The sequence below is a fragment of the Pagrus pagrus genome, assembly GCF_965226575.1.
Source record: "Pagrus pagrus genome assembly, chromosome: 19".
Taxonomy (NCBI): Eukaryota; Metazoa; Chordata; class Actinopteri; order Spariformes; family Sparidae; genus Pagrus; species Pagrus pagrus.
Window position 1 is genome coordinate 15,791,803 of NC_140203.1, and position 26,110 is coordinate 15,817,912.

Here is a 26,110-nt window from a genome sequence, read left to right on the forward strand (position 1 = left end):
GAAACTACTAAATCTACTCACTGGTCCAACTTTACTTGTGTGGTTTACTAGTGTAGTGGGAAGCTCAGTGTAGGTGAAGTTGAACTCATGTGACTGTGGTGTAGTTAGATTTTCACTTCTGGCGATTATATTTACGCTTAAAAAAACATAAAAGTTGTCTTCATTTCTGAAGATTATCTTGCTGAAAAAATATGTCAGAGTCATAAACTTTTGTTTGCTACAGAGCTTATTTTCTGCATTAATCCAAACGACAATGGAAATATCCCACTGGCTTTTTGTCGAGGGGACCAGGGGGATGCTAACGTCCAGGTTGGCCTACGAAAATATGCCCGCCCTGCAGCACTCAGAAGGGAAGATTGGCACTCATTTCTGTTTCAACATCACATCACAGTTTTTGATGAAAATGTAGGTGAGTTCGTCAAGCCCTCCCTGAATGTGCAAGGGTTAAAAAAAATAGTTTTCTCTAAGGCTCCAGTGACAGCCTCTCAGCCAGCCCAGTCCTCTGCAGCTTAGAGCTTCTCTCTGATTATGCAAAGCAGTGGCTGCCTGCTCAGGACACCTCGAAGCCACTCCGGGAGGTAAAGAGGCTTTTCTTTTTTTCAAGGGAGAGAGAACACAGAGAGAAAATGATGAATGTCAGAGCTTTCTAAGCTGTCTTTTCTTTTTAAGCCTGCAGAAACATCTTATGGCCTTAACTCTGTTTCTGCGAGATGTGGCAGCTGGTCATGACTCACTGGATAGATGCTACATAGTCATGACTCGGCTAATTTAGGAAAGGGTAGATTTGGGATCAGCGTGGGTGACCATGTGTGACAGCTTTGTCTGAGTCACTTCGGAGTTGCAACCGATAGGTATACTGTACGATTCAAATGATATAAAAAGCTCATACTTTATGACACTCTTCATACTTCTGCAGTGAACCCAACACTTGACTCCTTGAGGTTGCAAAACTTGAGTTTAAAGAAAAAGTTTGACATTTTGAGAAATGTCTGTCCAGTAATTATGAGGGTACAGCCAGCAGACGATAGCTTAGGGCACATAACACCCTGTATATCCTCATGTTGACCTTTTTTTACACTTCGGTTTTTGTACAGATTAATGGTGCAATATGTAAAAATTTTAGTTTTAAACTTTAAAAAATGTGCAAAAAATATCAATAAGAACGTTTTGATGTTGTGTGAAAGACATCTAGGTATTGTGTTGCAGAGATATCTGTATATAAGTAAGCATGCTAACCAGCTAGCCCCAGGCCTGAAACCTCTCCCAGTGGTCCAAAGCGGTGTAAACACAACACTCCCCTGGTAGTCCGGCTAGCTGCACGGCTAACTGAGCTAACAAACTGAGAGCAGTTAGAGTCATAGATGTATAAACAGAATACAGTGAGCAGCAGTTAGCGTTTACTCCGGTGATATGCTGCCCCGCATTGTTGAATTCGACAGGTGGCCAATTCTTATGTATTTCACTTTTTAACACCAAGATATAAGTGAGCATCAGAGTTGGTGGGAGGCAAATTTTGTTGCCTTGGACTGAGCCAAACATGCTGTTTCCCCTTTTTCCCAATCTTTATGCTAAGCTAAGTTAGCCGGCTACTAGCAGTAGGTTCATACTTGGCATATAAAAAAAACTCTCAGCATGGAAGCAAATCCAAATATGTCAAAATAGTTCTTTAATTATTATTGTTTGGGATAATCTCTGAGATTTGGGTTAATATTTTAGTTTATTTACTACAGGTATGTATAAGTTGTATGCATTTCTTCCTCACAAACATCATAATGCAGAGTTCCCTGCAGCTAATTGCCATTCAGGTGGATTGGGTTCAACTCATAAGCTTGTTGCCAGGGTGGTAGCCAGCCCACTGCAGAATACACCCTCCTTGCAGCGCCAGGGTTAGCAACAGCAATATCCTGCCTGTTCAGGCTTTCGAGGTCTAGCTATATTGAATTTGTCACCGTCGATGGAGAAAGATTGTGGGATACTGTCAGAAACCATCTCTAAGTAACATCCTTCAACGTAACCACGTCCTCTCCCTCTCTCTGTTTCTCCCCAGCATATGCATGAGGCTGTAGAGCTGAAGCAGCAGCTGCAGATAGAGCATGAGCGAGCCTTGGTGGCCCTTCACATCAAGCAGAAGGAGATCAATCAACTGCAAAAGGTATGCACACATGGATAAAGCCAGAGTATATAATTGGTCTATGAAAGATTAATTTTTATACTTCTGACAAGATTGGTTTTGTGATAAGATAAGTGAAAAGCTGGAGCTTCTTGTTTGGTGATTGATGTTTCAGTTTGCCGGTTTGCTGAATCACTGCGACTGTATCAGAGAATATAAACACCTTAGAAGCCTGTCCAAAAATCAGCGGATTTTCTTAAAAGTGCACTATCAGCTCGCTACACCTTTCATGCCGTTTGATAGTGTGATGAAGAGCTTGCCACTAAAAATGTTGCCTTTCTAGTTGTTGATAAATTTATGCACCTTCTGAACATCTTTCAGTGTGCAGATGTCACGTTTCACCTTTTAAGGCTGGGATATAAAACTTCACACATCACGAGGCGCAGATGGATTTAAATTACATGGGGTTTGGACCAAGTCTGGCCCGAATTTGAGTCTTATATCGTTCAATCACTCTGATGAACATTCTTTGAGCCTACAGTTTTAATTGTTTAATGAACAAAAATGTAGTTTTAAACATTTCATTTGTTCCATCTTTGTCCTGTTCCAGCATTATTTAGGATAAAACAAAAAGCCCATTTAAAATCTCCTTGTAAATATTCTCAAAATACCCACTGGATAAGACCACTCAGGCTTTGATGTGTCAATAAAAGAGCTGAACAGTGAATTCTTGCTCAGAAATCTGTGAGGTTTTTTTCCGTCTTCTGTCCTGTAATTGCATTGGAGTTTCTTCAAACAGAAGCAGTAAGTAATGCTCAACAGCCAAACACACTCAAAGAGGTTTTTAATGTTGAAAACTGTGCTTTTACTTGCGCTATCAGCCAGTACTTAGACGCTAACATATCCCAAAATAAACTGTTCATCAGAGCTGTGCCATCAGGAGTACAGTAGGCATCTCTTCAAGTACCCAGTGCTGTGATCAGCCAGTGAGCCTCTGCCAGGGTATTGGCTTGACAGTGTGTCAGCTGTGTGCTGTCTATTCTACCTCATGGACTGTGATCACAGTGTCAGCTGTCACTGTGTGTTTCTGTGTGTTCTCTGCAAGCTCGGGTTCAAGCTGACCAAGAGCATGAGGAAGCACTACACCTGTTAGAGGTACAACAACATGAACAAACACAGGTCTTTACCCAGTGTTGCCTTTCATGAATACGGTTTGGATCCGTTTCAAGCTGGGAAAAAAATCCTCAGGATGTTTCATCTAGCGGTAGACAGATGGGCAATCAGGCCCGGAGCTACCATGGACGACGCCGAGTTCATGTCCTTGGTATTTGGTATTTTTCTGGGCTTTTTACAATTTTTGATATGCTGTATATGTTCATAAAACGTTCAATTAAAGTGACAAATTGCTAAAATATTTTGTAATGTGAGGTATTTTGAACAAAGGTTGTCAATCATCATAATTGTGACATACATGTGACGAGTTGCAGTGTTGCAGTATGGTCCTGTCGTTCACTCCGTGGTTGAGGGGGCTGAATACCAACTGACTTACACTACACTTTCAAAACAAGTTTCGCCACAGGACCAAAAGCAGCAGCTGGGTCGAGCTCAGATCTGAGCCCACAAACTACTGAAGCATAATAATTTAAAATGTGTCATGTCCAAACTTTTCAATTCAATTAGGAGTATAATAGTTACACTGAGTTACACTGTACACTGCAGTCACACTGCACGGCAGCAGCGTTTAATTGACAATCCACCTACCTCGCTATGGTCACGCTGTCTGTTGCTGTTACAGTGAAGAGGACTTCAATGCATTAAGAAACTGAACTGAGTTATTTCAAAACTGGCCATATTTGTTTTATTTCTAGTCCAATTATAGCCCCAATAATGATAATTAGTTAGTTAATGATATGATCCTTCTCTCCCTCGTGTGAAGCACTTTGTAACTTTGTTTCAAAGTGATCGGCTGTTTCAAAAAGTGCTCCGATAAAGAAGCTCGCTTTTGCTAACAATCCCACAAAGCGACGAGTCTTTTGGATGCAAAAGTTACAACCACATGACACCAAAGCTGTCAGTAATGGTGAAAAATGATGAATATTGATAAATGTTGAGTAGAGTAGCTCTGATAAGAATGATAAAGGTGTGATCAGGTGCATCAACATAAACGAGTCAGTAAAGAGATGTTAATCAAGCAAAACACCACACATCCACAAGACAATGAGCGTCGGGGTTGAGTAAGACAAGGCAAACCCCAAAATGATTGTGTAGCAGATCCTAATGGATAACTCAGAGACTTAAAAATCTTTGACTAGCGCCTTCTGCCATGTTTCTGGATCCACAAAAAACGTGTCAACAAGTATACTGCAGGAGCATCGGCAGGGTGCTGGCGGACGCCCTCTGACCTCAAACAGGTGGTGTGGCATAATTTAGGGCTTGAAATGTAAATTCCCTGCAGAGTGCACCGGCTTCTTCCCGCCCAGAAGTGAGCATGTGCTGTAACACTGTGTAGGTTCTTCAGTACTCCACAGCAGTTTGTGACTCATACGTGAGAGACTCTAAAAGCAAACAGTAGCTCAGCTTGTTTGCAGTTAGATTCTTACCTCTTCTTCTCTCTTCCTGTGAGTTTTCTGTACTGTTGTTGTACAACATGTTATAGAAATTTCCATCGCATCCCATTAATCCCATTAATCCTGCAGCCACGCTGACCTTGAATACTTTTATAAATTTCCCTATGATCAAATCACAGACCTGCCGTGTTTCATCACAGCCTTTAAGATGCTTGTCACCGGCTCATCTTCTTGAAATTATTTTCTCATTTCACTCTAAATCCTTTTGTCCCGACAATAGTGTGTGGACTCCTTTGAGTGGAGTGCAAGTGAGGTCATGTTATTATCCATCTGAAGCACTTTAATACGCTCTTACTGAGCAAGCAGCCTGAGTTTGGCTCAGACAAACATCAAGAGTTCGGTGGGAGAAATGGAAACTCCGCTTTCAAGGAGTTACTTCTCTCCTTGCAAATCCATTGATTCAATTTATGGCCTCTGTCACAGGCCTGTTTCTCTACACTGATGGGCGAACACACTTCACCGGGAAGGAAAACAATACTCCACTGTCTGTTTCCTGTGACCACACTCCTCAATCACTCTGCGCTTGTCTTTTCAGTTGTTTTCAGCTCCTTTAGCTTTAATTTTGTGTTGCTTTTGTATGTGCTGATGAATTATTATTGTTTCACATCTATTTGCATTGACTGGAAGGGTACGTATTCGTGTTCGCTTCTTAATATGTTTTTTATTTGAAGTTTTTCCATTTTCTTTACTTTCTTTCTGTTTCCCTCCTTTTTTTGCCTGAACAGAACAATAAGGACAAAATGTTTCAGGTATTTATTTTTTCTCCCTGATTAGTTTCACCTCCTCTCAGTCAAATGTGTGGATTTTCAGCGAATCACTAAAGCTTTTCGAAGCCTTTAGTGGGTATTTTGTGCAAATTGAGAATCCATACGTGCACTGAATGAGATTGAGAACTACAGTTCTCACTGTACACCCCATCCATCTTCCCTGACTTCCTCTGATATGATATCTATGATATGACGTCTATACTGTAAGTTTGATAATCCTCTTTGCAGTACTTTGTTATCAGTGTTATATATCAGCTGCAGCAGTGCTCTTCCATGCACTTTGATTAGGCTGCAGTGGTTTTAATATAACATGCTGCTGTATAAGCTCAAAAACTCCTCTTTAGGGATCGTTTTCTAATTTGTTCTGTGGTTTATCGGCATTAATATATGAAACGTCGGCTTTTCTTCAGAGAGTTCATATCTGAACATTACATGTGATGAAATACACTCAATGCTTTGTGCGCTCCCTCGTGATTCACTCTTTACCTCCTGCTCTCGCCTTTTTTCTTCACTCCCCTCTCTCGGCCATTACCACCCTCTCTGCTCTCCTCGTCGTCTATCAAAGGTCAAGGTTCGTGACCTGGAGCAGCAATGCAGGTCACAGAGTGAACACTACCAACAGCTGTCCAAAGAGCTGCTGAATTTCCGTTTGCAATCAGATACTGCGGACATCCTGAAGATTAGGCCCACCTCCACATCCCGGATCCCCCTCTCACAGGAGAAGAAACTCTCACAAGTCATCTTTGGATTAAAACCCCAGCCAGAGACAGGTGGGTCAGTGGTCCAAACTTCAAATAAGTTCTGAAAATTTAAAATAAATTCGTTTTCATTAATGTTATTGTTACAGTATGAATAGTAACTGTGGTTGTCGTGTTTCTGTTGAGAGTTTATTACAATAGCTTAATTACATTTTAATTTCTTTACTCAGTGCTGATTGCTGTCTTAGTTAGTGTAACTGTGTGCAAAAGAGTTGTATAAAGGTTGTTTGATTTTGATAAATTGCCTCAAGTGATTGAGTTACTTGAGTCTAAAAATAAAAAAACAAAATACGAAAATCTGGTGGGTTAAAGTTAGGAAGAAGCGGCGTGTTTCCAGAAATCTGTTTGAGGCTACATTAACTGCTACTAGCATAACGCTGCATTCAGGTGCTCCTCGGACGTTCCCACCTCTCAAGTTGGAAAAACGTTCTTCGGAACTTCGGTGTGTTCACGTGCGTCATGTTGGAATGTGACAGCGACGTGGACGCCAAAAAAAAGTTGTTTTGCATTTTATCGCTCAGAGCATTTAAACAACACATTGAAAGCTGTTTCCAGGATTTGAATGTCAAGGAAGCGCAAAGGAAACGATACAATGACACAATTGTTTGTGTTCTGTTTTAATAGTAAGTAGAGCTGCAACGATTAATAGATTAGTTGTTAATCACCAACTATTTCTGTAATCAATGTGTGTTTTTTAGTCAAAATTATGTGATTCCAGCTCCAGATTACTTTCTGCTTTCTTTACTCCTCTATGACGGTAAACTTGATATCATTGCGTTGTGGACAAAATAAGAAATTTGAGAATGTCATCTTGGGCTCTGGGGAACACTGACTGATATTTTTCACCATTTTCTGACATTTAGACCAAACAACTATTAATTGAGATATAATCAACAGATTGATCAAGAATGACAATAGCCATTAGTTGCAGCCCTCAAAGTAAGAAAGTATTTCTCAGAAAATCAGGATAAAATGAGCCACACCAGAGGGGTCCAACATGTATTCACTCTAGACACTCTAAATCAAAGCACCCAGCCACCAAATTACATGTGATCAAAGGGCTTATGTATGAAATGAGAGTCTGAGTGACCTAATCCCCCCCGACAGCTCACATAACAGCTGGATGAGCTCACTCCTGACCAGAGGTACACACCATTAATGGCAATACTGGTTATTCATGATCAATATCTCCCCTAATTGATCACAGGCCTGATGTATGACATGAATGTGGTTTAACACATTAGTATTCTAACGAGACTCAGTGCAACCTGCAGAGCCAGCAGATACAGCCATATCAGCGATGTAGATTTATACAGTCTGGCACAGACCAAAGGTCTTTGAAGTGCTGGAAATCCTGTTTTATCTTTCCCTGCACTTGAAACAGAGGGGGAACTTACTGATGCGTTTGTGCTAATGCATAATATTACTCACTCACAAACCACAAGAACCCTCTGATACAGTGGATCCATGTTGTTGACTTTCCTTAATTTCCTCAAGGATTTCAAATGTTCGCACTCTCAGAACTGCAGTTTTATACTTGAATTTCTTGCATTTCCTCCCCCCCTCCGCGAGGATGGGTGTGGTATTTAAGGACAAATGCATTGCAGATGTGAGGTGCTGATGGAGGTGGAATAGCCTTTGCCATGAACAGTGTTTGCTGTACACTCGCTTCAACAGGAGATCAATAGCTGTGCAATGAGCAGCAAATCGGTGCAGAAGGATTGACAGTTGCTCTTTATTTGCTATGGAAATCAATGTCTCCCAGGCGATGAGAGCGCGGCAAACACGCCGCTACTGATCTCCCAGTTCTTGCCCTGCACACCACAGACTGGAGACAGAGAAAGACCAGAACTGCTGTCTGTCAAATCCAGCACCGTGACAACGGACCGCCCCAACAGCCCTCGACAGCTGACCCCCTCAGAGGTGTGTCTGACTGACACCATACATTTCATCACGTTAATGCATGTTTAACTCATCATGTCTTAAGATAGTTATTAGTTTTTTCTTTTCTTAACACTACCCTGGCTGTATTATGTTGACATATATAGTCATATATTCAAACTTACCTTGCTAACTCTTTGGTTGAATCTTAATTATGAATAGCTCTGTTGTCAATGTATAGATGGAGGATGAGGCCAGCCCATCACCTAGGTCCAAGCCTCGCTACACAGGCCAGGTCCGCCTTTGCACTGCCCGTTACAGGTGAATGAGGAGTCTCTTCAGTCAAAAAAGTGTTTTTTCCTGATGTCTGTGCAGAGTCTGAAACTAGAAACTAAAAGAGCATGTTTCTCCTTTCAGTTATAACCCATATGATGGACCAAATGAGCATCCTGAGGCAGAGCTCCCCCTTGTGGCTGGAAAGTATCTGTACGTGTATGGAAACATGGATGATGATGGCTTCTATGAAGGTGAGAAGTGAAACAAGACACTGAGATGACACGGAAAATGCCATGAGCATTATCTGGCAGGTAGTGAAATGACAAAACTGCAGTCTAAACATATTACAGTACAGCTGGAGTTGTCCTGTGTTGCTTTGCAAGTCTATGATTTTGTCCTCATCTGCTGCTGTTGCAGAGAATGCTTGACAGTCACAACAAGCGTGTGCAGCATCATGGAATTAATTAATCTCACAATGATGCAAACTGCCAAGAAGAGTGTGTGTCAGCTCACAGTTATCCCCGAGTGAATTTGTGCTATTTGCAGAGCTCTATTTATCCTCTTAACATCCTTTTAAAGTGACCATGTTTGGGGAGCATTGACTGTACATGTATAGCTGTGACACTGCTAGCATAATTTTTTCCCTCTAGCACAATGCATGATGGGTATATAATGCCTGGTTTGTGACAATTTGTTGTACACTACTTTTCATGATGCATTGTGGGGTATAATACATCTCACAATACATTTGGACAGCAGTACAAAATGGTAAACTCACTATATAGTCCTTTAAATAGTGGATACAGTAGTTGGCGGTCACACTGCTTTTGTCCACAGTGGCCACCAGAATCAGCAGCGTATTAAAGTTCCTTGTTGCTGCTTTAATAACTGGGCAAAACTGAAGGACTGCAACTGAGGCGGCTGTTGAAAGAGGGCGCAGTCGGAAAGGAATTAGCTCCCAAATGTACAACACTGCAGCAGGAAGTCGTCTCTTGTGGATTGTGCTCAGAGCAGCAGTTGTGTGTCACAACTTTTCTCTAGACTTGAACTTGCTTCGATAAAGCCACAGAGGATTGAAAATAACTTTAAGCAAGATGATTTTACAAACTTAGGTGAAAATATCAAGATCATTAAAACCCAATGGCACATGGTCTTTCGGGGTGGTTTGTTTAGTTGCCGTTGGGGCTAACAGAATCACCCTGCTGACATTCAACCTGTTAATTAATCATTTTAAAGTCATTATTTCACGAGCTGATTACAATTTTTGGCTGCCCCTCGATATTGGTCCACTCTGTGACAGTGCGCCAGTGTCACCAAGAAAACTTCCCGTACACTTTTTATAAGTTGTGATTGGAGTGATTCTCTGTCTAATCTCTTTAGAATTATGAAGGCTTCTCCATCTGAGGCAGTCCTAATCCCCCTAGCTAGCAATCCTGCAGACGGCGCGGCCCGCCACAGATACAGTCGTACTCAGCTGCAGTGATTCATCAGCTGTGGGCGGTGAGATTGCATGGCATCGTGAAGGAGCCTTGTATTTACCACGCAGGGGGGAGACTCGGGCCTCAGACCAAGCTGTTGTCAAGATGGGACCTTGGTCCCTTTTAGCTTGATGACTAATCCAGCGGGGCTCAGCTTAATCATCAGCGCACATGCTCACCCGCACACACATACGCAGACACACACACACATGGTCTTAAGGTCTCCCAGGCCTCTGTGGAAAAAGGGATTGAAGGGCATGATGATAGGGAGCTTTTTTTGGACACAAACTTCTTCCCTTTGAGCGGAAGAAAAACTACAGTGCAAATCTAAGCTGTTTTTTTCTGTATTGACCGCAGCATCTACATGCTCAGGGGTATTCCTGGAAATGTTCAAAAGCGGTGAACTGCAGTTCAAGTTCTTGGAAATGTTGAAAAGGAGTGTTTTCTCAGGTCGGTGTTTACTGGAGAGAGTATAAAAGATAGCATCAGGGAACCAGCGTTACATCTTACATCTTAGGGAATAGTACATACTGTGTGTTTACATATTTCCCACCTCTCACTCACTGACTCATCCTGACCCTGCAAGGAAAATCGCACTGATGATTATGTGTATACAAGTTACAGCTTTCCTGTTTGTTTTGTAAGGAGGCATTAGTGGAGCCTAATTTCATCTTTTGCAGAAGGTACCACTACACAGAGGGACTATGTTGTTTTCCTATTCAGACAGTTGTTAAAGGGTACATTTCCAGCAGTCTGTTCATCAACAAGAACATGAATGAGGCACAAAGTTGAGGTATTCATGTCCCACACCTGCCTCTCTACTTGTTTCTGTGTCACAGGGGAGCTGCTGGATGGCCAGCGTGGACTCGTTCCTTCTAACTTTGTGGAGTTCGTCCAGGACAAGGAAAAACCAGCGATTCAGTTGGGGGACGGAGGGGAGGACCTTGGCCTGTTGGACCATAACCCCCTGGCCTTGACAGCAGTGGATGGAGGTACCTGCCAGGATGGCATCCTGGGCTCATCTAACGCCTTGGTTCCCTGTAGCAATGGGGCAGGGGGGCCCCTGGACCCTGAGGACCTGGCTGAAGACGTTGTGCCTTATCCCCGAAAGATCTCTTTGATCAAGCAGCTGGCACGGAGCGTCATTGTGGCCTGGGAGCCTCCACTAGTGCCTTTGGGCTGGGGGAACGTCTCTGGCTACAACGTGTTAGTAGACGGGGAGCTTCGTGCCAGTATCGCGTACGGTGGTCGGACCAAGTGTTTGCTGGAGAAGCTGGACTTGGACGGCTGCGTCCACCGGGTCTCGGTGCAGTGTGTCACCGACCGAGGCTTATCAGACGAGCTGCGCTGCACCGTGCTGGTGGGAGCCAACGTGGTGGTGGCGCCGTGCGGTCTGCGGGTGGATGACATCCAGCGTGACACTGCCGAGCTCTCCTGGTTGCCTAGCAACAGTAACTATGGTCACACCGTATTCTTGGACGGGGTAGAGCACGCAGTGGTAAAGCCAGGAAGGTATAGACTTCGCTTCCTCAACCTGAAGCCCCTGACGGTGTACAAAGTGACAGTGGTGGCTCAGCCGCACCAGGTGCCATGGCAGCTGCCGCTGGAGCAGAGAGAGAGGAAAGAGGCCGGTGTGGAGTTCTGCACTCAGGCTGCAGGTCAGCAAAGATCATTTCTATACAAAGAGATACGCTATCAGTAATGTATGCATAGCTCCATAGCAGACGAATGTCAGCAGTTAATTATTCTTGTTTTTTACTCGTTTTAAACAATCTTGTACTCAGTATAGAGGACAGATGGAGATAACAGACTGCTACTCTTCTGTTTATTTCTGCTTACTGTTAGCCAGCTCTAACATAATGCAAAATCAATTTTTAGCTCATTGCACTGTGCTGTAAAGGAGTACAGTACAGCATTGCCTTACCATGCCACTGTTGTGTATTGTATTTTGTCCAGGTCCAACACCATATTGCAGAACAGGTCAGAATGAAGCATCAGTCCTGGGCTGTGTTTCCCATATTATATCTAAGCACCAAATGCTTTTCTTCTATTAAACTAAAACAATAGGCAGAGATGACATCAGTGCTGTGGCACTTCTGGATGAGGGTTTTAGTCATGAAACTGAGAATGATTATGACATGTTGTTTAATATGAGTAAACAATGAAGGGATTTGGGCAAAATGGCATTTTTTTTATGGTTCTGAGGTTGAAAAATATTTTTCAACGACAAACAATGTTGTCATTCATGCATCTATTGAAATTTTTAAAACATTTTGTTTTTCGAAACCAAATTAAAATGCAATGTTGTCCAAGTTTGCTTACTGCACTGAGCACATCGCTCATTAGAGAACAGCCACCCATCACAAGATATGATCAGTTATTCTGATGAGTCATTTCCTCGGCCTATAGCCTCGCCTGTAGTGAGCAGTGCTATATAAAGCAGTGCCGCTCCACTGCTCCCCGAAATTACCGTTTTGTGTGAGTTGCTTCTGTTTGAATGCAGTTGTGCATGTTTTTATCCAGTGATCCAGGAAAGGGGAAAACAAACAATGGGCTGTAGTTAGTCTCTCTGGATTGTGTCCTGCATGCGGAGACAACAGTGCTTCTCTCAGGAGGCCCGGAAGCCCACATTGTTTTATTTTGCCTTCATGTATTCTCTTCTCGTAAAGAGTAGTATGAGGTTAACGTACAAGTACTACGGCGAGGAATACACGCTTATAATACAGCTCTGATAAAGGTTTTTGCAAAAATCCAAAACTCAGTGTGATTATGGAGTATCTTCTGTTAGCCAGTGTAAGTGTCGTGCCATTATAACTTATCGTATACTTAAACGACATTTTGTAAACACAGCACGACTTATGAATGTCCCCCCCTAGCAATGTCACATTATCAAAAATGCAGGGCAAATTACAAATTACAAACAGATGTTGTTTCCTGAATCCTCCCACCACCTCAGCCCCCTCTCTTGTATGTGAGCATTTCTCTGCATGGTTGTGTGTGCGCCAATTTGTTCAGTCGATGAATGCTCCACTCCCTTTCCACTTGTTTGTATTGTATATTGATGATCTTCAAACAATCGGTTATTACAGGTATTTTTTATCCTTATATCTGTCCTCTTACCTCCCAGGTCCTCCCATGCCTCCCCAGGACGTACAGGTGCTCTGTGGGCAGGCTCCAGGGGTCCTACAGGTCCACTGGAAGCCCCCCATGCTTTCTCCCACGGGCACATCCAACGGGGCGAACGTCGTCGGCTACGCAGTCTGCACTAAAGGACAGAGGGTGAGTTAGCCAGTGTTAGTGTGACTGAGCAAGACTATAGACACCTGTCAAATTTGACTATTCGCAAACTGTGCTACAAGTACGCCAGCTCCCTCTAGTGGTACCTGCAGAAATCAACAATTGTTTTTTGAAAATAAAATGCTTTTTTTACATGTCTTTAAAAACATTATAGTACCGAAAAAATACTGCAGAATTTCAAGAAGTTTTGTCTCCCGCGTAAATAGTGTTAGCCTAAATTTTTGCGTAAATACGTCATCCATGATTACTTAAGAGCTACAAGCAAACTGTTATGGAGAGTTAGTAAGCAGAGGTAAACTAAGAACACTACAAACGTGGCTCCAAGTGGGAACTATCAGGAGTATTGCGAAGCAGGAGAAGAATATTCATAGCAGCCCTTGTGAAACTAAAGTTGACAACAGTGAAACAAGTACGAGTCCAAGTGGCTACTGACAGGACAAAACAGTAAGCTGAATGGAGTAGGCCAACGCTACTGTACATCAGTCATGATGGTGGCACTTGAAGAGGTAGTACACGATGTATGTACTAAAACATGTCTTCATTCAGACTAGTTGAGAGAAAACATCCAAAATGCACATTAAGGTGTTTATTTTAGCTCATATTTCAGATCTGGACAGACAAACAATGTGTCTTGATGTAAATAACAAGCTGGGGAAGCTTCATGGCGATATGTTTTAGTTAAGATTTTTACCCTAAAAATGTATGGAATTTCACAATACATATCTTTAAAGGCCATATTCTTGTACTCTGGGCTAGAAATCTCAACATCATCAGTACTTTCATGCACCAAACATTCCAGTTTAATTCCTTTCGAAATGATGAAGCTTTTTACAGCGGGGCTCATTCATATATCATTCATAGCCTGATTTCTAAATTTTCCTACACAAAACATGCAAATGGATCTTTTATGGCTGTTGACAGTATTTTCTGATTTACAGAGTGATAAAAAGAGATAATTCTCTCTGTGACTGCTGTGACTCTAATATGTCAAACAAATGAAACAAGAATTTTGAACCAGGCTCAATCCAGTGTTCAGAATTCTGTTCACGAAATGTATGCAAATTAGCAATGTTTCATTGCCCTATTTGCATATTTGCACATCAAATCTTGATGTAAGTAATCCACTAAAGAAGTCTCAATATGACATCTGTTATTTTTCTTACCCTATTCACCTTTAACGTCTCCCCTAAAGGGTTATAGGCATCCTTCATGATTAGAGCGACTTTGCACAGTATCTTTTATACTGACTCTGAAGGACCGGTTTGTAAAGAATTCACAAACACATGGTATCCATAGGCATACATGCAGTACACAGATACAGTATGTAAAACACCGTGTGAGGTGTTTAATCATATTTAATTCAGCTGAAACATGAGAACATACATCACAGATGGGATGGTAATAGCCTGTGTTGTTGAGTTAGCGTCATATCATCGTCACTGCCCTCAGTGCGCACAACAGTGCCACCTACCTGTCATTAATGCTTAATGCAAGACTGCAAGACTCAATCTGGGACCTGTGTATGTCTCAGGAAGGTCTCTCACTCCCTCTGGTGACTGGTAAAGTGAATCAGCACTGTATTCTGGACTCCTGACGGCACAATGGGTTCTGCTGTATTATGTTCAACACATACTAGAGCAAAAGTAAAAAGTGAGGGGGTTTGCTAACAACAAAGAGGATACTAATTATTTCCTATCTTGTGAGAGAATGGACTTTCCAGTGAAGTAGAAGACATCTTGTACACATGATAAATATTTGCATGTAAGGGTTTTGCTTCTTTTTTTTGCAAAAAAAAATGTCAAACACACATTAGAGAGTTTTTTATGCCTACATTTGCGGAGGGGATCTTTAACATTATTTCTCTTTTTAATCCAGATAGCTGAAGTGTTGTACCCAATGGCCGACTACGTTGCCGTTGAGCTGACAAGGATTCAGTGCCTGGAGGCCAGGGAGGTCATTGTCCGGACGCTGTCAGTACAGGGAGAATCCCAGGACTCCCAAGTCGCCGTCATTCCAAACAACCTGCTCGTGCCTCTACCTGCGCTTCCCCTGCCGCCACCAATGCACCCCCACGCAGGCCCCCCTCCACACCCCCACGCTCAACCCCACCTCCAATCCCCTCACCTCCCTCATACCACGCCCCAACTTCCTGCTCCCCCCCAGGCACACGGACAACCGCTCCAACCCCATCCTCCACACGCTCAACCTCACCCTAGACTTCCCCACCCAGGTGGACCCCCGCAACCCCAGCTCCGACCCCCACATCCCCAGCCTCAACATCCCCAGCCTCAACATCTCCAGCCTCGCCCGCCCCACCAAGGTCCCAGGCCCCAGCACCAACTGCCTCTGCTACCCCACCACCAACACCACCCTATACCTCAGAGACCAGTATGTGCCAGAGACCTGGATGCCAAAGAGCACGCGGCCCACCACGGGGGAGCTATTCCACCTGGCCAGCCTGGCTGGGACCCCACACGCTCTCCTTCTGCTCAGCCTCCTGCGCCCATGCAAGGCCACACCCTGGAGGCCCCTCCCCTTCCTAATCCACGCTCCCCGTCCCCGCAGAGGATTCTCCCGCAGCCCAGAGGCACGCTGATCCCCGACACGGTGGCCAAAGCCATCGCAAGAGAAGCAGCGCAGAGGGTCGCAGCGGAAAGTGGCAAGGTGTGATGAAAATGGATAATCAAAAAATGTGAAAAAAAGACACTCACAGCCTGACAAACAGTGAATTTGATTTTAATTTAAAGCACCTGTATATGAAAGGCTGGAAATGAAGCTTGTGTAGCAAACTATTGATTGTGTACAAAAGGATATTAAGCTTCAAGTTACCATAAAAATACTCCCTCCTGTCTCTGTTGCTCACTGTCCCCACTTTTCGTGCATATTTCCAGGGGGACAGGATGCAAGTCAGATACGGAGAGCAGGGTCATTCATTTCACCAGCATCACTCCGATGAGGAAGAGGAGGACGAGGAAGGCTTTGCACGCGGCCGTCGGAGAGGACCTTCAGTTGACGAGTTCCTCCGAGGTTCTGAGCTGGGGAGGCCGGTAAGAACGCGATGAGTCCTTTCGAGCTTCAACCCCAGTGTGTGCGTCATTAGAAAACCTCTCACCTCTGTGTGTGTGTGTGTGTGCGTGTATGGACGTGCACGCGCGTGTGTGTGCACGTCTGGGTGCTTGCATGCATACACTCCCTTCGTCTTTCCGTGCGTGTTCCAGTGCGTGTGTTCGCCCAATCCATGTGCGTTTGATGTGTGTGCATGTGTGTATCTATGTATGTATGTGGACTTAAACAACTGCGTCTTGTGTGTTTGTGTTTATGTGTGTGTGCGTTTGTCTGACTGCGAAAAAGCCTCACTATAGTCACAATGAAGATTATCACAGCGAAAGCAGCCGGGGCTCTGACCTGTCTGACATCATGGAAGAGGATGAGGAGGAGCTGTACTCTGAGATGCAGCTGGAAGAGGGACGCCGACGCAACTCGCACAACACACCCAAGGTGCAGTTCTTTGCACTTATTCTAAACCCAATTGTCGTAAACACCCAAATTAACGATGGTTTAGCGAACTGCACAGGCACAGATACTTCAACTGAGACTGCTGCCTTGACTTGCATTTGATGTGTGTTGGTAGTGTGTGTGCTGAGTTTAATTTAGAGAAAAAGAGAGAAAAAACTGAGCGCTCCAGCACCAGAGAGAGAAAAACAGAGAGACAGACTGCTTTGAGGCAGCGTATCAACATATCAATACAGAATGAACTGGAGCAGCATCCTCAAGGTTTGACTATCCAGTGTGGACCACAGTTGAGAAGTTTCATATTAGTTAACAAAGCTTGCTATTTAAATGACATATTGCTGACAATTTCCTCTATTTTAAAGGGGCAGTTTACCCCCCAATTCAAAAACACATTTCTATTTCTTACATGTAGCGATATTTATCCACCTAGATTGGTTTGGTGGGAGTTGCTGAGCTTTGGAGATGTCAGACGTAGAGATGTTAACCTTCTCTCAAATATAATGGAACTAGATTGCACTCGGCTTGTGGTGCTTAAACCGCCACAAAAAACACATAAAAAAGAAAAAAAAAACACTCAACGGCTACTTCTCTTTCCAGAAATCATGACCGGGTTACTCAAGATAATCCACAGCTTGTCGTGAGCAGTTTCACAAACTATTACAAACAAACACATTCTTTCTACCGAACTACATGCGTCAACTGTATCAGCGTGCAGATGGAAGTGTTCCTCTACTCTTAGAGGCCGATCGCTCTTGAATGCGACGCCAGCTAAACCATTGTTTTCCTATGGTATGGTGCGCTCCTGCGTCACGGTCGCTTTTTTCCAGAAGAAGAAATATGTTCAAGTTTTCAACGCAGGGCCTGATGACTGCGCAGTACGGCTTCCCAGGCGCACCAAGCCGTTTTGCCCAAAACAAACTTTTCCAAGGGGTTTTTTCCAAGCGACGAGTCTCTGTGTGATTGGGGCCTTGGATGAGAGGCTCATGCTCGTGACAGCCTGGGATGTGAACATCAATGGCGTCCTCCTCAGCTGAGCTGTAACATTAGCTAGCTGAGTTAGCTTAGGTAGCCAACAATATGTGTGGATTATCTTGACTAACCAGGTGCCATCTAATTCCATTATATTCATGAGAAGGCAGACATCTCCAAAACTCGACAACTCACGCCAAAACAATCTAGACGGATAAAAAGCACTACAGGTAAGATGAAAAATATGAATATTTCATTTAGGGGTGAACTGTCCCTTTAAAGCTGCTATGCTCTCTGTTTAGCTATTTGATGAGATTAGATGGATAGCAGCAGCCTGGGGTATACGGTACAGGATATTAGTGGGACTGGAGGCCGCCGCTGCACCCCCTCGCTGTCTGAAAGTACCTTTAATGTTCCGGCGCCGTGGAGAGAAGCGAAGATAGACTGGGTTTGAATGTGTTCAGCACCTTGGAGAGAGACACAGGGAGCGACTGAACAGCTTAGCGCCGTGAAGGAAGACAACACAGTAACATAGAGCAACAGTGCTTACGTGAATCTTTGACACAGCCTCACTTTTTTTTTCCTTTTCTTTTTTTTTTTTTAACATACTTTAATCCAGTAGTATGTTATCAGTATTTGCTTAATTTGGGTATGTTAAAATATCCCGTGGGCTTGTGCGTGTTTGAGTGTGTGTCTCTGCGTCTGTGTTTCCGTGTGCCTGCCTGTGAGTGCTGCATGATTTCGTTTACATACAATTTGTGCGTTTTTTTCCACACGCTGTCTGCGAGTACGTTCCACGTGTCTGCGAGCGACGCGTGAATGTTTAATGTTTGTGAATGTTTTTTCTGTGCTTGCGTGCATTTCAGAACAACGCTCCCGGTGGAGGCCGTCACGACCGGGAGACCGGGAGAAGGATTCACCATGGCGGACCCCAGCCTCAGAGACGACCTCTAATGGTCCCCTCCATTGGTCAGTATAGGGAGGTGTAAGGAGAAACAGAAGGGAGTCTTTTATTTTCTAATTTCTATGGTGGTGATGTTGCTCTGTTAAAACCTTCATGAGCTTCTCTGTGTCTCCAGATCACCTTTGTGTCTATGAACCATGCTCATGCCCTTCACTACCTGAACATAAGTTGAGATTCTGATGCAACAAGCTTTTCTTAAACAGCGGCGCACACTACACGTTGATGCATTAACCTGTTCTGATAAAGAATCTGACAATCATGTCAGTTTTGTCGTAGTTATTCTCCTGTGTGTGTTTGTTTTTACCTTGTGTCTGAGCAATAAGAAGCTCTAGCTGACAACAGAAATCTTTCTTGGGAGGGGGACTGTTGAGCTTTGCATTGTAACCCCATCACCCTCTAATTGGTGTTTCCTGTAGAGGTAACCTCTGAGAATAACAATGAGGGAAACCTCTCCCCCATCACCGAGGATGTTTACTATGGCAGAGTAGCTCGGCACAGGACGTGGCCATCCCGCAGGCACATGGGCGGCACCAGGTCTCCCCATGGTATGTGCCTGCAGTCCTGTTTTTTTCCAACACAGCATGGCGACAAAAAAAAAAAAAAAAAAGAAATGCCACCAGCAACCGTCAAATGGCAAGAAGTAGCTGTGGACACTTGCAAGTGCCTGTTTCTCTGTCTTAAATAATAATAGTTATTATTATGCTTACAGTTGAACAGCATGACTGCACTGCACTGAAATGGTGGACCCACCGGCAAGCCTTACCCGGGGTCCAGGATGAACGTTTCCACAGTTGCAGATGATAAATGATTGATTGACTGCTCAGAGAATGCCTCACTCACTGCACTGAACTCAGGATGCCTGCTTAAACCCCCTCCCCTCTGTGGTACAACCACACCCACCACTCGTACAATGAGAGCAGCCATGCATGACATTCTGAAGGAATATTAGTGGTAGACATTAAAGAATGACTACACGTTCACTGCTTTCTTGTTTTTCTTTAGATGTTTGCGTTCCTTTGGACATTTGAGTTTGAAATATCAGCTGTTGGAAATGCAGTTGTCTCTTTCCCTACCACCACATGAATACAATTACCAGGCCTTCTGCTCAGCCGGGAGCAATGCATTTCACATCATGCTTGTATTTTCAAGCACCGACCAGTATCACACTCTGCTAGCTGGTGCATTAAACCAAATATTGAAATGACAAATTCAAATAAATGACAGGCTTCCAGAACAAACTCTGCCATCTCCGCTTTAGACCCCTTGCTGCTGCAAGGGTTGGCAATATGTGGGAAGTTTGAGATTTTTTCTTTAAATTTGAGAAACGTTTTGTTTTTAAAGCGAAGTGAACATAGACATACACTGTGGATTTGTATCTATTTCTGTTTAGCCTTTTCGTAGCATGCATGCCAGAGTCTTGTGTGTTTGTGGTGTTGTGTCATGTCCATGGATCACATTCTGTCTGTTTATTGCACCATGGTTTGTCTTGCTCCCCATTTGTCTCTCACTGCATATTTAAGCATAAAAATAGACAAAAATGTAAGAGAATAAACCAACACAAAATAAAGATAAATACATGTAGTGTGTACGCGCGTGTGTGTCTGTGTGTGCATGTGTGTGTGCTACAGAGAATGATTTAAATAGTTGACTGACCGCAGATTTCTTCTGCATGCTGATAGGCGCAAAAATGACTAGGCAACAAAATCTAAATCTGTGAAGCAATACTGCCTGATCAAATCAGTCAGAATTATTAAGACTAGACAAGATTTCCTTCGATTGAAGCATGGCAAAAAATATCACTATGTAAATATAATGGAGTAGATTATCACAGTAGCGGTTTATACTGCATGCAGCAATACGTCTTGCTGCCGAGCACAAATACAGGCTGAGATTGTACAGGAGAAAAAAAAAAAATGTTGTGTGTTTAAAAATATTACAAGTCTCCTCCAAAGTTGCTGTTTTGTGACATTGGCTGTTCAATCTCCTGACGAAGGATGATGGAATGTTTTTTTTTGGTCTTCATTGTGTTTAAGATGGCTACAGGGACCGGGATCGCCGCTCTCCCACGTACTACGATGAGTCGGAGCCCGAGGAGTCCTTCCGCATCTTTGTGGCTCTCTTCGACTACGATCCTCTGTCCATGTCCCCGAACCCAGACGCAGCTGATGAAGAGCTACCCTTCAAAGAGGGGCAGATCATTAGGGTGGGAGTTTTCAATTGACATGGTCAGATACTTTGATATACTGCGTTCCTGATGAATACAAGATTTCCTAAGGCATATTTGTATGGGGGACGGAACCTGCCAAAATCAGAAATAAATAAAGAAATATATAAATGGCCCAATAAATAAATAAACATACCATTAAATGCACCAAAAATAAAATATAATGAATGTAGGCATTCATTCATTTCTAAAATGTGACATAAATTGATATTTCTGCTTTAATTTGCATCTGTATTTATTATCATTTATGTTTAATCAGCTTTAATTAGCTTTTTTCATTTATTCATTTATTTATTTAAATACGCGATTAAATCTAAAAAATGACTAAATTAATAAAGAAAAGAAAATTGAAGAGTTAAATAATGGTTAATATATACACAGGGAGGCTAAAGAAATACAGAGGCAAATTAAAGCAGAAATATCTAATGCCTAATATTATTTTCAACTTAATTTTGAGGCATTTAATGGTGTATTGATTTATTTATCGAACCATTTATATATTTCTTTATCTTTATTTATTGTTGGCAGGATCAGTCCTCCATATATTTGAAGCAATTGAGGCATTAAAGACATATTCATGATCAATTTAAGAAGAAAACCATGAATTCAAAGATCAAAACTGGTAAATAACTTAGAAAGGTAATTATTTCATTTTAAATCTTGGCAAGCACAGAACTTTTTGCAGTGTGTTGCACTGTAGTTATTATAAAATGATGTAATTGTCCTTTAAAATAGGTTTAATAACCTCATGACTCACTAGCATGGCGGTCATTTGAAGAGGCTTTTCCCTCCAACAGGGGTGCTTTAAATGTTTAACCTAACTCTTTCACGCTCTTGTCACACAGGTGTACGGTGATAAAGACACAGACGGGTTTTACCGAGGAGAAGTGCGTGGCAGGATGGGGCTGATCCCCTGTAACATGGTATCAGAGATCCAAGCCGACGACGAGGAGACCTTGGACCAGCTCATGAAGCAGGGCTTCCTGCCACTCAGCACCCCTGTGGACAGAATAGGTAATACACAATCATACTCTCTCTCATGAGCGAGTATAAATCTGTGGGTTTGATCGCAAAATTAGTCGGGTTGCTTTCTGTGAACATGCTGTCTGTTGTTGCTTTCAGAGCAGAACAGAAGAGGCCTCCGTCGAGATCAGGCCTCGAGGAGGATGGTGGCTCTGTACGACTACGACCCCCGAGAGAGCTCCCCCAACGTTGATGTCGAGGTATCACTAACACCAAACGTGCTGTATCAGAGGGCTGACTACACATAAACAACTGGGGGCATAGCAGAGGAAGATTGTAGCCAACTTTGCTTGGATCGCATTCCTTGTATATCTGTTTCTGTATCTCTGTCTCCTGATAGGCTGAGCTGACTTTCTGTGCTGGTGACATCATCGCTGTATTTGGAGATATTGATGAAGATGGATTCTATTATGTGAGTTGGGTTTTTATATGGATAAAACAAACATATACAGTATATACAGTAATGTGTTATTTGTTAGAGGTGCACTGCTTTTAGCCATTTCCCTCCCTGTCTTTATTTATTTTTGTACTTTTATACATTTGTACATTTATTGCCAGCAAATTACTTTTGATAATTACCTTTTACCAAGTAATAATTTAAAGGAGATGTATTATGCTGTTATACTTACTGTCCAGTGCAGCAGCACTGTATTCCCCCTCGGTTTGTTTTGGCTCCTGTCTCTTTAAGGTCCCCACCTCCTGAATACCCAGTCTTCTCTGATTGGTCAGCTCACACATGCCTGACCCAGCACCTCTAACAACAACAGAGCAGCTGTGCTAAATCAATTCTTATGTGCCAAACTATCAGTCAGATACACTAATACACTAACTATGCAAATGTGTGACATGGTGACGTAGTGTGATGTCACAAAGTCACAGAATTAAAGGCGGGACAACTGATGAGGCGTTTAAGGAGCAGTGTTTTCTGTGGGAGAGAGGAGCTTCTGTTGGTGCGGACTTTGACCATTTTAACTTTCAAGATCGAGAAAGCACTACAGGTCTCCTTTGACACAATATCTTTACTCAAGTATGACTTTTTGGGTACTTTCTTCAACACTGTTGAAGAAAGTACGTCATGTTGAGAGATAGATATATCTCCTCTCCTCTCTCCATTTCCGTCCACAGGGTGAGATGAACGGCCACCGCGGTCTGGTTCCCTCCAACTTCCTGGAAGAAGTGCCTGATGACGTGGAGGTGTATCTGACCGATACTCCATCCCACTACCCCCAGGAAGAGCCTGCCAACCGGCCCCCCGCCAACTCTGCCGCCGCCAATGTCTCAGAGGGCAAACGGGTACATCATCATCGCCGCTCTCAGCGCTAGGCCCTGTGTTCATCCATCCTCCGTCCTCTCTCTTGATTTCCGTCTCTCGCTTCCTCCACTTTGCCGTCTGTGTGCCGTTCATTGTGTGTGTTTTTTGTCCATGTGGTGACAGTGGTGACTCTATACAAACTAACAACTCCCCCCGCCCGCCCGCCCGCCCCCTCCTACCTCCCCTCCTCCTCCCTTTGGAAAAGGGGACAAAAAATCCAGTGTTAACACCTTTCTGAGTCTCAGAGAAAGGAAGAAGCAAAGCCTGACATGGACAGAGAGAGGATAGACTGTGGGAGCTCGGCGGGTGATTTATGCATGTAGCACTGGTTAAGGAGGACTTGAAAAAGGCTCAACTCATTCCTTACACAAGATAATTTGGTACCTCTTTGCACTGAAACACAAAATCAAATTGTGGTTATTGTGTATAATAATATTAAGTGCTTTATTATCACGTAACAATTGCTACCCAATGACACTGAGAGAAAACATTTGAGAAGAAAACTTTAGAGACGAAAAAAGAGCATGCCTTTTTCAAACTTGATACATTTTATAATAACTTTCTTGGCTCGACTGCTGTATTTCCTTAAAGAGGCTTTGTTTCTTTATGTATATTGCACACACATCCGATCTATTTTTCAGCCCTGTTGACAGCGGATACGTCATGTTTGCTCTGAGCTCGAGAGACAAAAAAAAACAAACAATCGCAGCACTGATACATCCATACTGTGTTGTTACAATGGAACAATAAAAGAAAAAATTGGATATTAAAAACATTCTTCCTTTGCGCTCTGTGTTCATGTGTGTTGGTGTTGGTTGTCGTTGTTGTTTTCAGTTGTCGTGGTGGTGTGGGTTTTTAGCGACGGTGACAATGCTGCCACATCTGATTTCTTTTTTGTTTTTCCTCACCCGCTTGGCAAAACAAAACAAACAAACAGAAGAAGATTGTTCATTTCACACCATAAATGGCTCTGTCTGCCTTGTACAGTAAGTCGGCAACTTGAGATACCAAACTCGCGGCTCTAATGCACACAGCCTGTGGTCACAGCGAAGCCTTTCCAAGTGCTACTTTAGATTATGGAAGCACTTGTCAAGTGTTTCTGTAAGGCTTTCCTCCCCCCCACGGTGACAGATCAGAGCAGAGGAATGTTGAGTTGACTGTGGATTACCAAAATGTTCAGGTACATTTTCAAACATATACATATTTAATTTGAAATACGAAAAATCTCAGTAATATTTGTAATATTTCTCTGACAATACTGAAAGGCGGAATATTTATGGTCTATCGCTGAAAATTTAGACCAGTGTCTGCAAAAATCAGTTCAGAGCGATATCAAAAAAACAAAGCGTCATCTTTAACTGTGCATGGAGCTGCTGCATTAGATGAGAAGCCTGGTATCTACAGTTGTGTCCCTGGGTGTTGTACTGTATCTGATCGTACTGTATGTTCCCTCCTGGCCTAACTGATGGTGGACCTCTCCGGCTCTGTGCTGTGCTGATGTCGTGCTCAACATTTGATGGCTTCCTCCTCACTGTTTCTTCTACATATGTACTATATTTGTGCGTGCGTGTGTGTGTGTGTGCGTGCGTGTCTGTGTGTGTGAAAACGTACCAAATCAAATCTCTACTGTCAGTTTAATAGAGATTAACAGGCAGACAGATGATTGCTTTGGCCGTTTTAATACAGAGGATGTAGAGAATATTAAAGTTATATTCAGTGTGGATTTTATCAGTCAGTTACTAATTTTAGAAATAGTTTTTCTCTTCCTAAAAATGGAGTCATTTAAGGACACACTCTGCCCTGGATTCTTACGTTTCATACCTAAAAACATTTCTCAGACTAGATATATGCAGCAAAAACTTGCATTGCTTGACGAGCATTATGTCTTATCTAATTATTTTAAATCTAATTTTACTTATTTATTTAGTTATGAAACTGAACAGACAGATATTCGCAAACGTTTGGATAAATTCAAAATGGCAGAGGGGAAGGAGATGCACACAGTACCTCTGGAATAAATGTTAAATCCTCTTATTCTTAGAAAACCAGACAGGTAAAAAGAAATCATTTCTACTACATAAGGTGTGACAAATACTTTTATTCAGTTTTTAAAAAGTGGGTTTTGTGTGCCAAAGGGTATATTCGGCCTATTTAGATCTTTTTGTGTGTTTTATTTAAAGTTGTTATATAATTTACACTTGAATAGTTTAAGTTAAACAGCAACATTTTAACGTCTTCAGATCTGATCTAAATAAAGGCCCATTTTGTCTAAATATAGTGGACAGATGTATTTTCAGTCACAGAAAAAAAGATGTACAAGGAAAATGTTAAAATCTGGATACCAGTATTTCTTACATCTTATTTAGCTGAAAAATGTTTTTATTTTAGGATAAGACGATTTGACAGTTAGTCCAGAAGCATTTTTTATAAAAAGGCATGATGTTAACATGATTGCTTAAGAGCAAAAGCAAACATTTAAAAAAGATATTACTTTGTGATTTAAAAACCCATGCATGTAAAGGTTAAAAACAACTAGGAGCATACTCCAAAGCTACAGTATATAATGATAGTGCCTATTAATATTGTGTACCTGGTTGTAAGAGAACACAAATTGTTGCAAGGTTGCATGATAACTTCTCCGCATTTGATACATGTGCCATTTGGCAATATTAAGAAAGAGGACGAGGAGTTCAACAACAGCCAAATAAACGGGACTAAAAGGCAATTCCTCCTTGCTGCAGATAATTCCAAGTAATTAATTTGAGATAAGCAGTTAGTAAAAATACAAAATACATACATTTCCATCACTCCACACTACAGAATAAAAGCAACATACAAACAAGAAAGAGAAACTTGTGCCAGTGGCTTATTTGTTTGTCACGTGTTCAGTGAACGCACCTCAGCCCACTGA

General features: G+C 42.6%; 1 protein-coding gene across 4 annotated transcripts in view; it reads left to right on the forward strand.

Annotated features, from left to right (window-relative positions):
• rimbp2a (RIMS binding protein 2a) overlaps positions 1–26,110 on the forward strand; it is a 71,392-nt gene that overhangs the window by 41,558 nt on the left and 3,724 nt on the right. The window contains exons 7-23 of one of the 4 annotated variants that reach the window (XM_084383193.1): positions 2,048–2,152; positions 6,070–6,274; positions 8,028–8,185; positions 8,385–8,464; positions 8,561–8,670; positions 10,737–11,555; positions 11,854–11,877; positions 13,025–13,176; positions 15,070–15,858; positions 16,086–16,241; positions 16,546–16,692; positions 18,543–18,645; positions 20,674–20,843; positions 21,710–21,878; positions 21,987–22,087; positions 22,228–22,299; positions 23,013–23,180. In XM_084383193.1, the coding sequence (XP_084239319.1) occupies positions 2,048–2,152; positions 6,070–6,274; positions 8,028–8,185; positions 8,385–8,464; positions 8,561–8,670; positions 10,737–11,555; positions 11,854–11,877; positions 13,025–13,176; positions 15,070–15,858; positions 16,086–16,241; positions 16,546–16,692; positions 18,543–18,645; positions 20,674–20,843; positions 21,710–21,878; positions 21,987–22,087; positions 22,228–22,299; positions 23,013–23,180 (3,528 nt within the window). The other 3 variants (XM_084383196.1, XM_084383195.1, XM_084383194.1) reach the window with 3 other exon arrangements.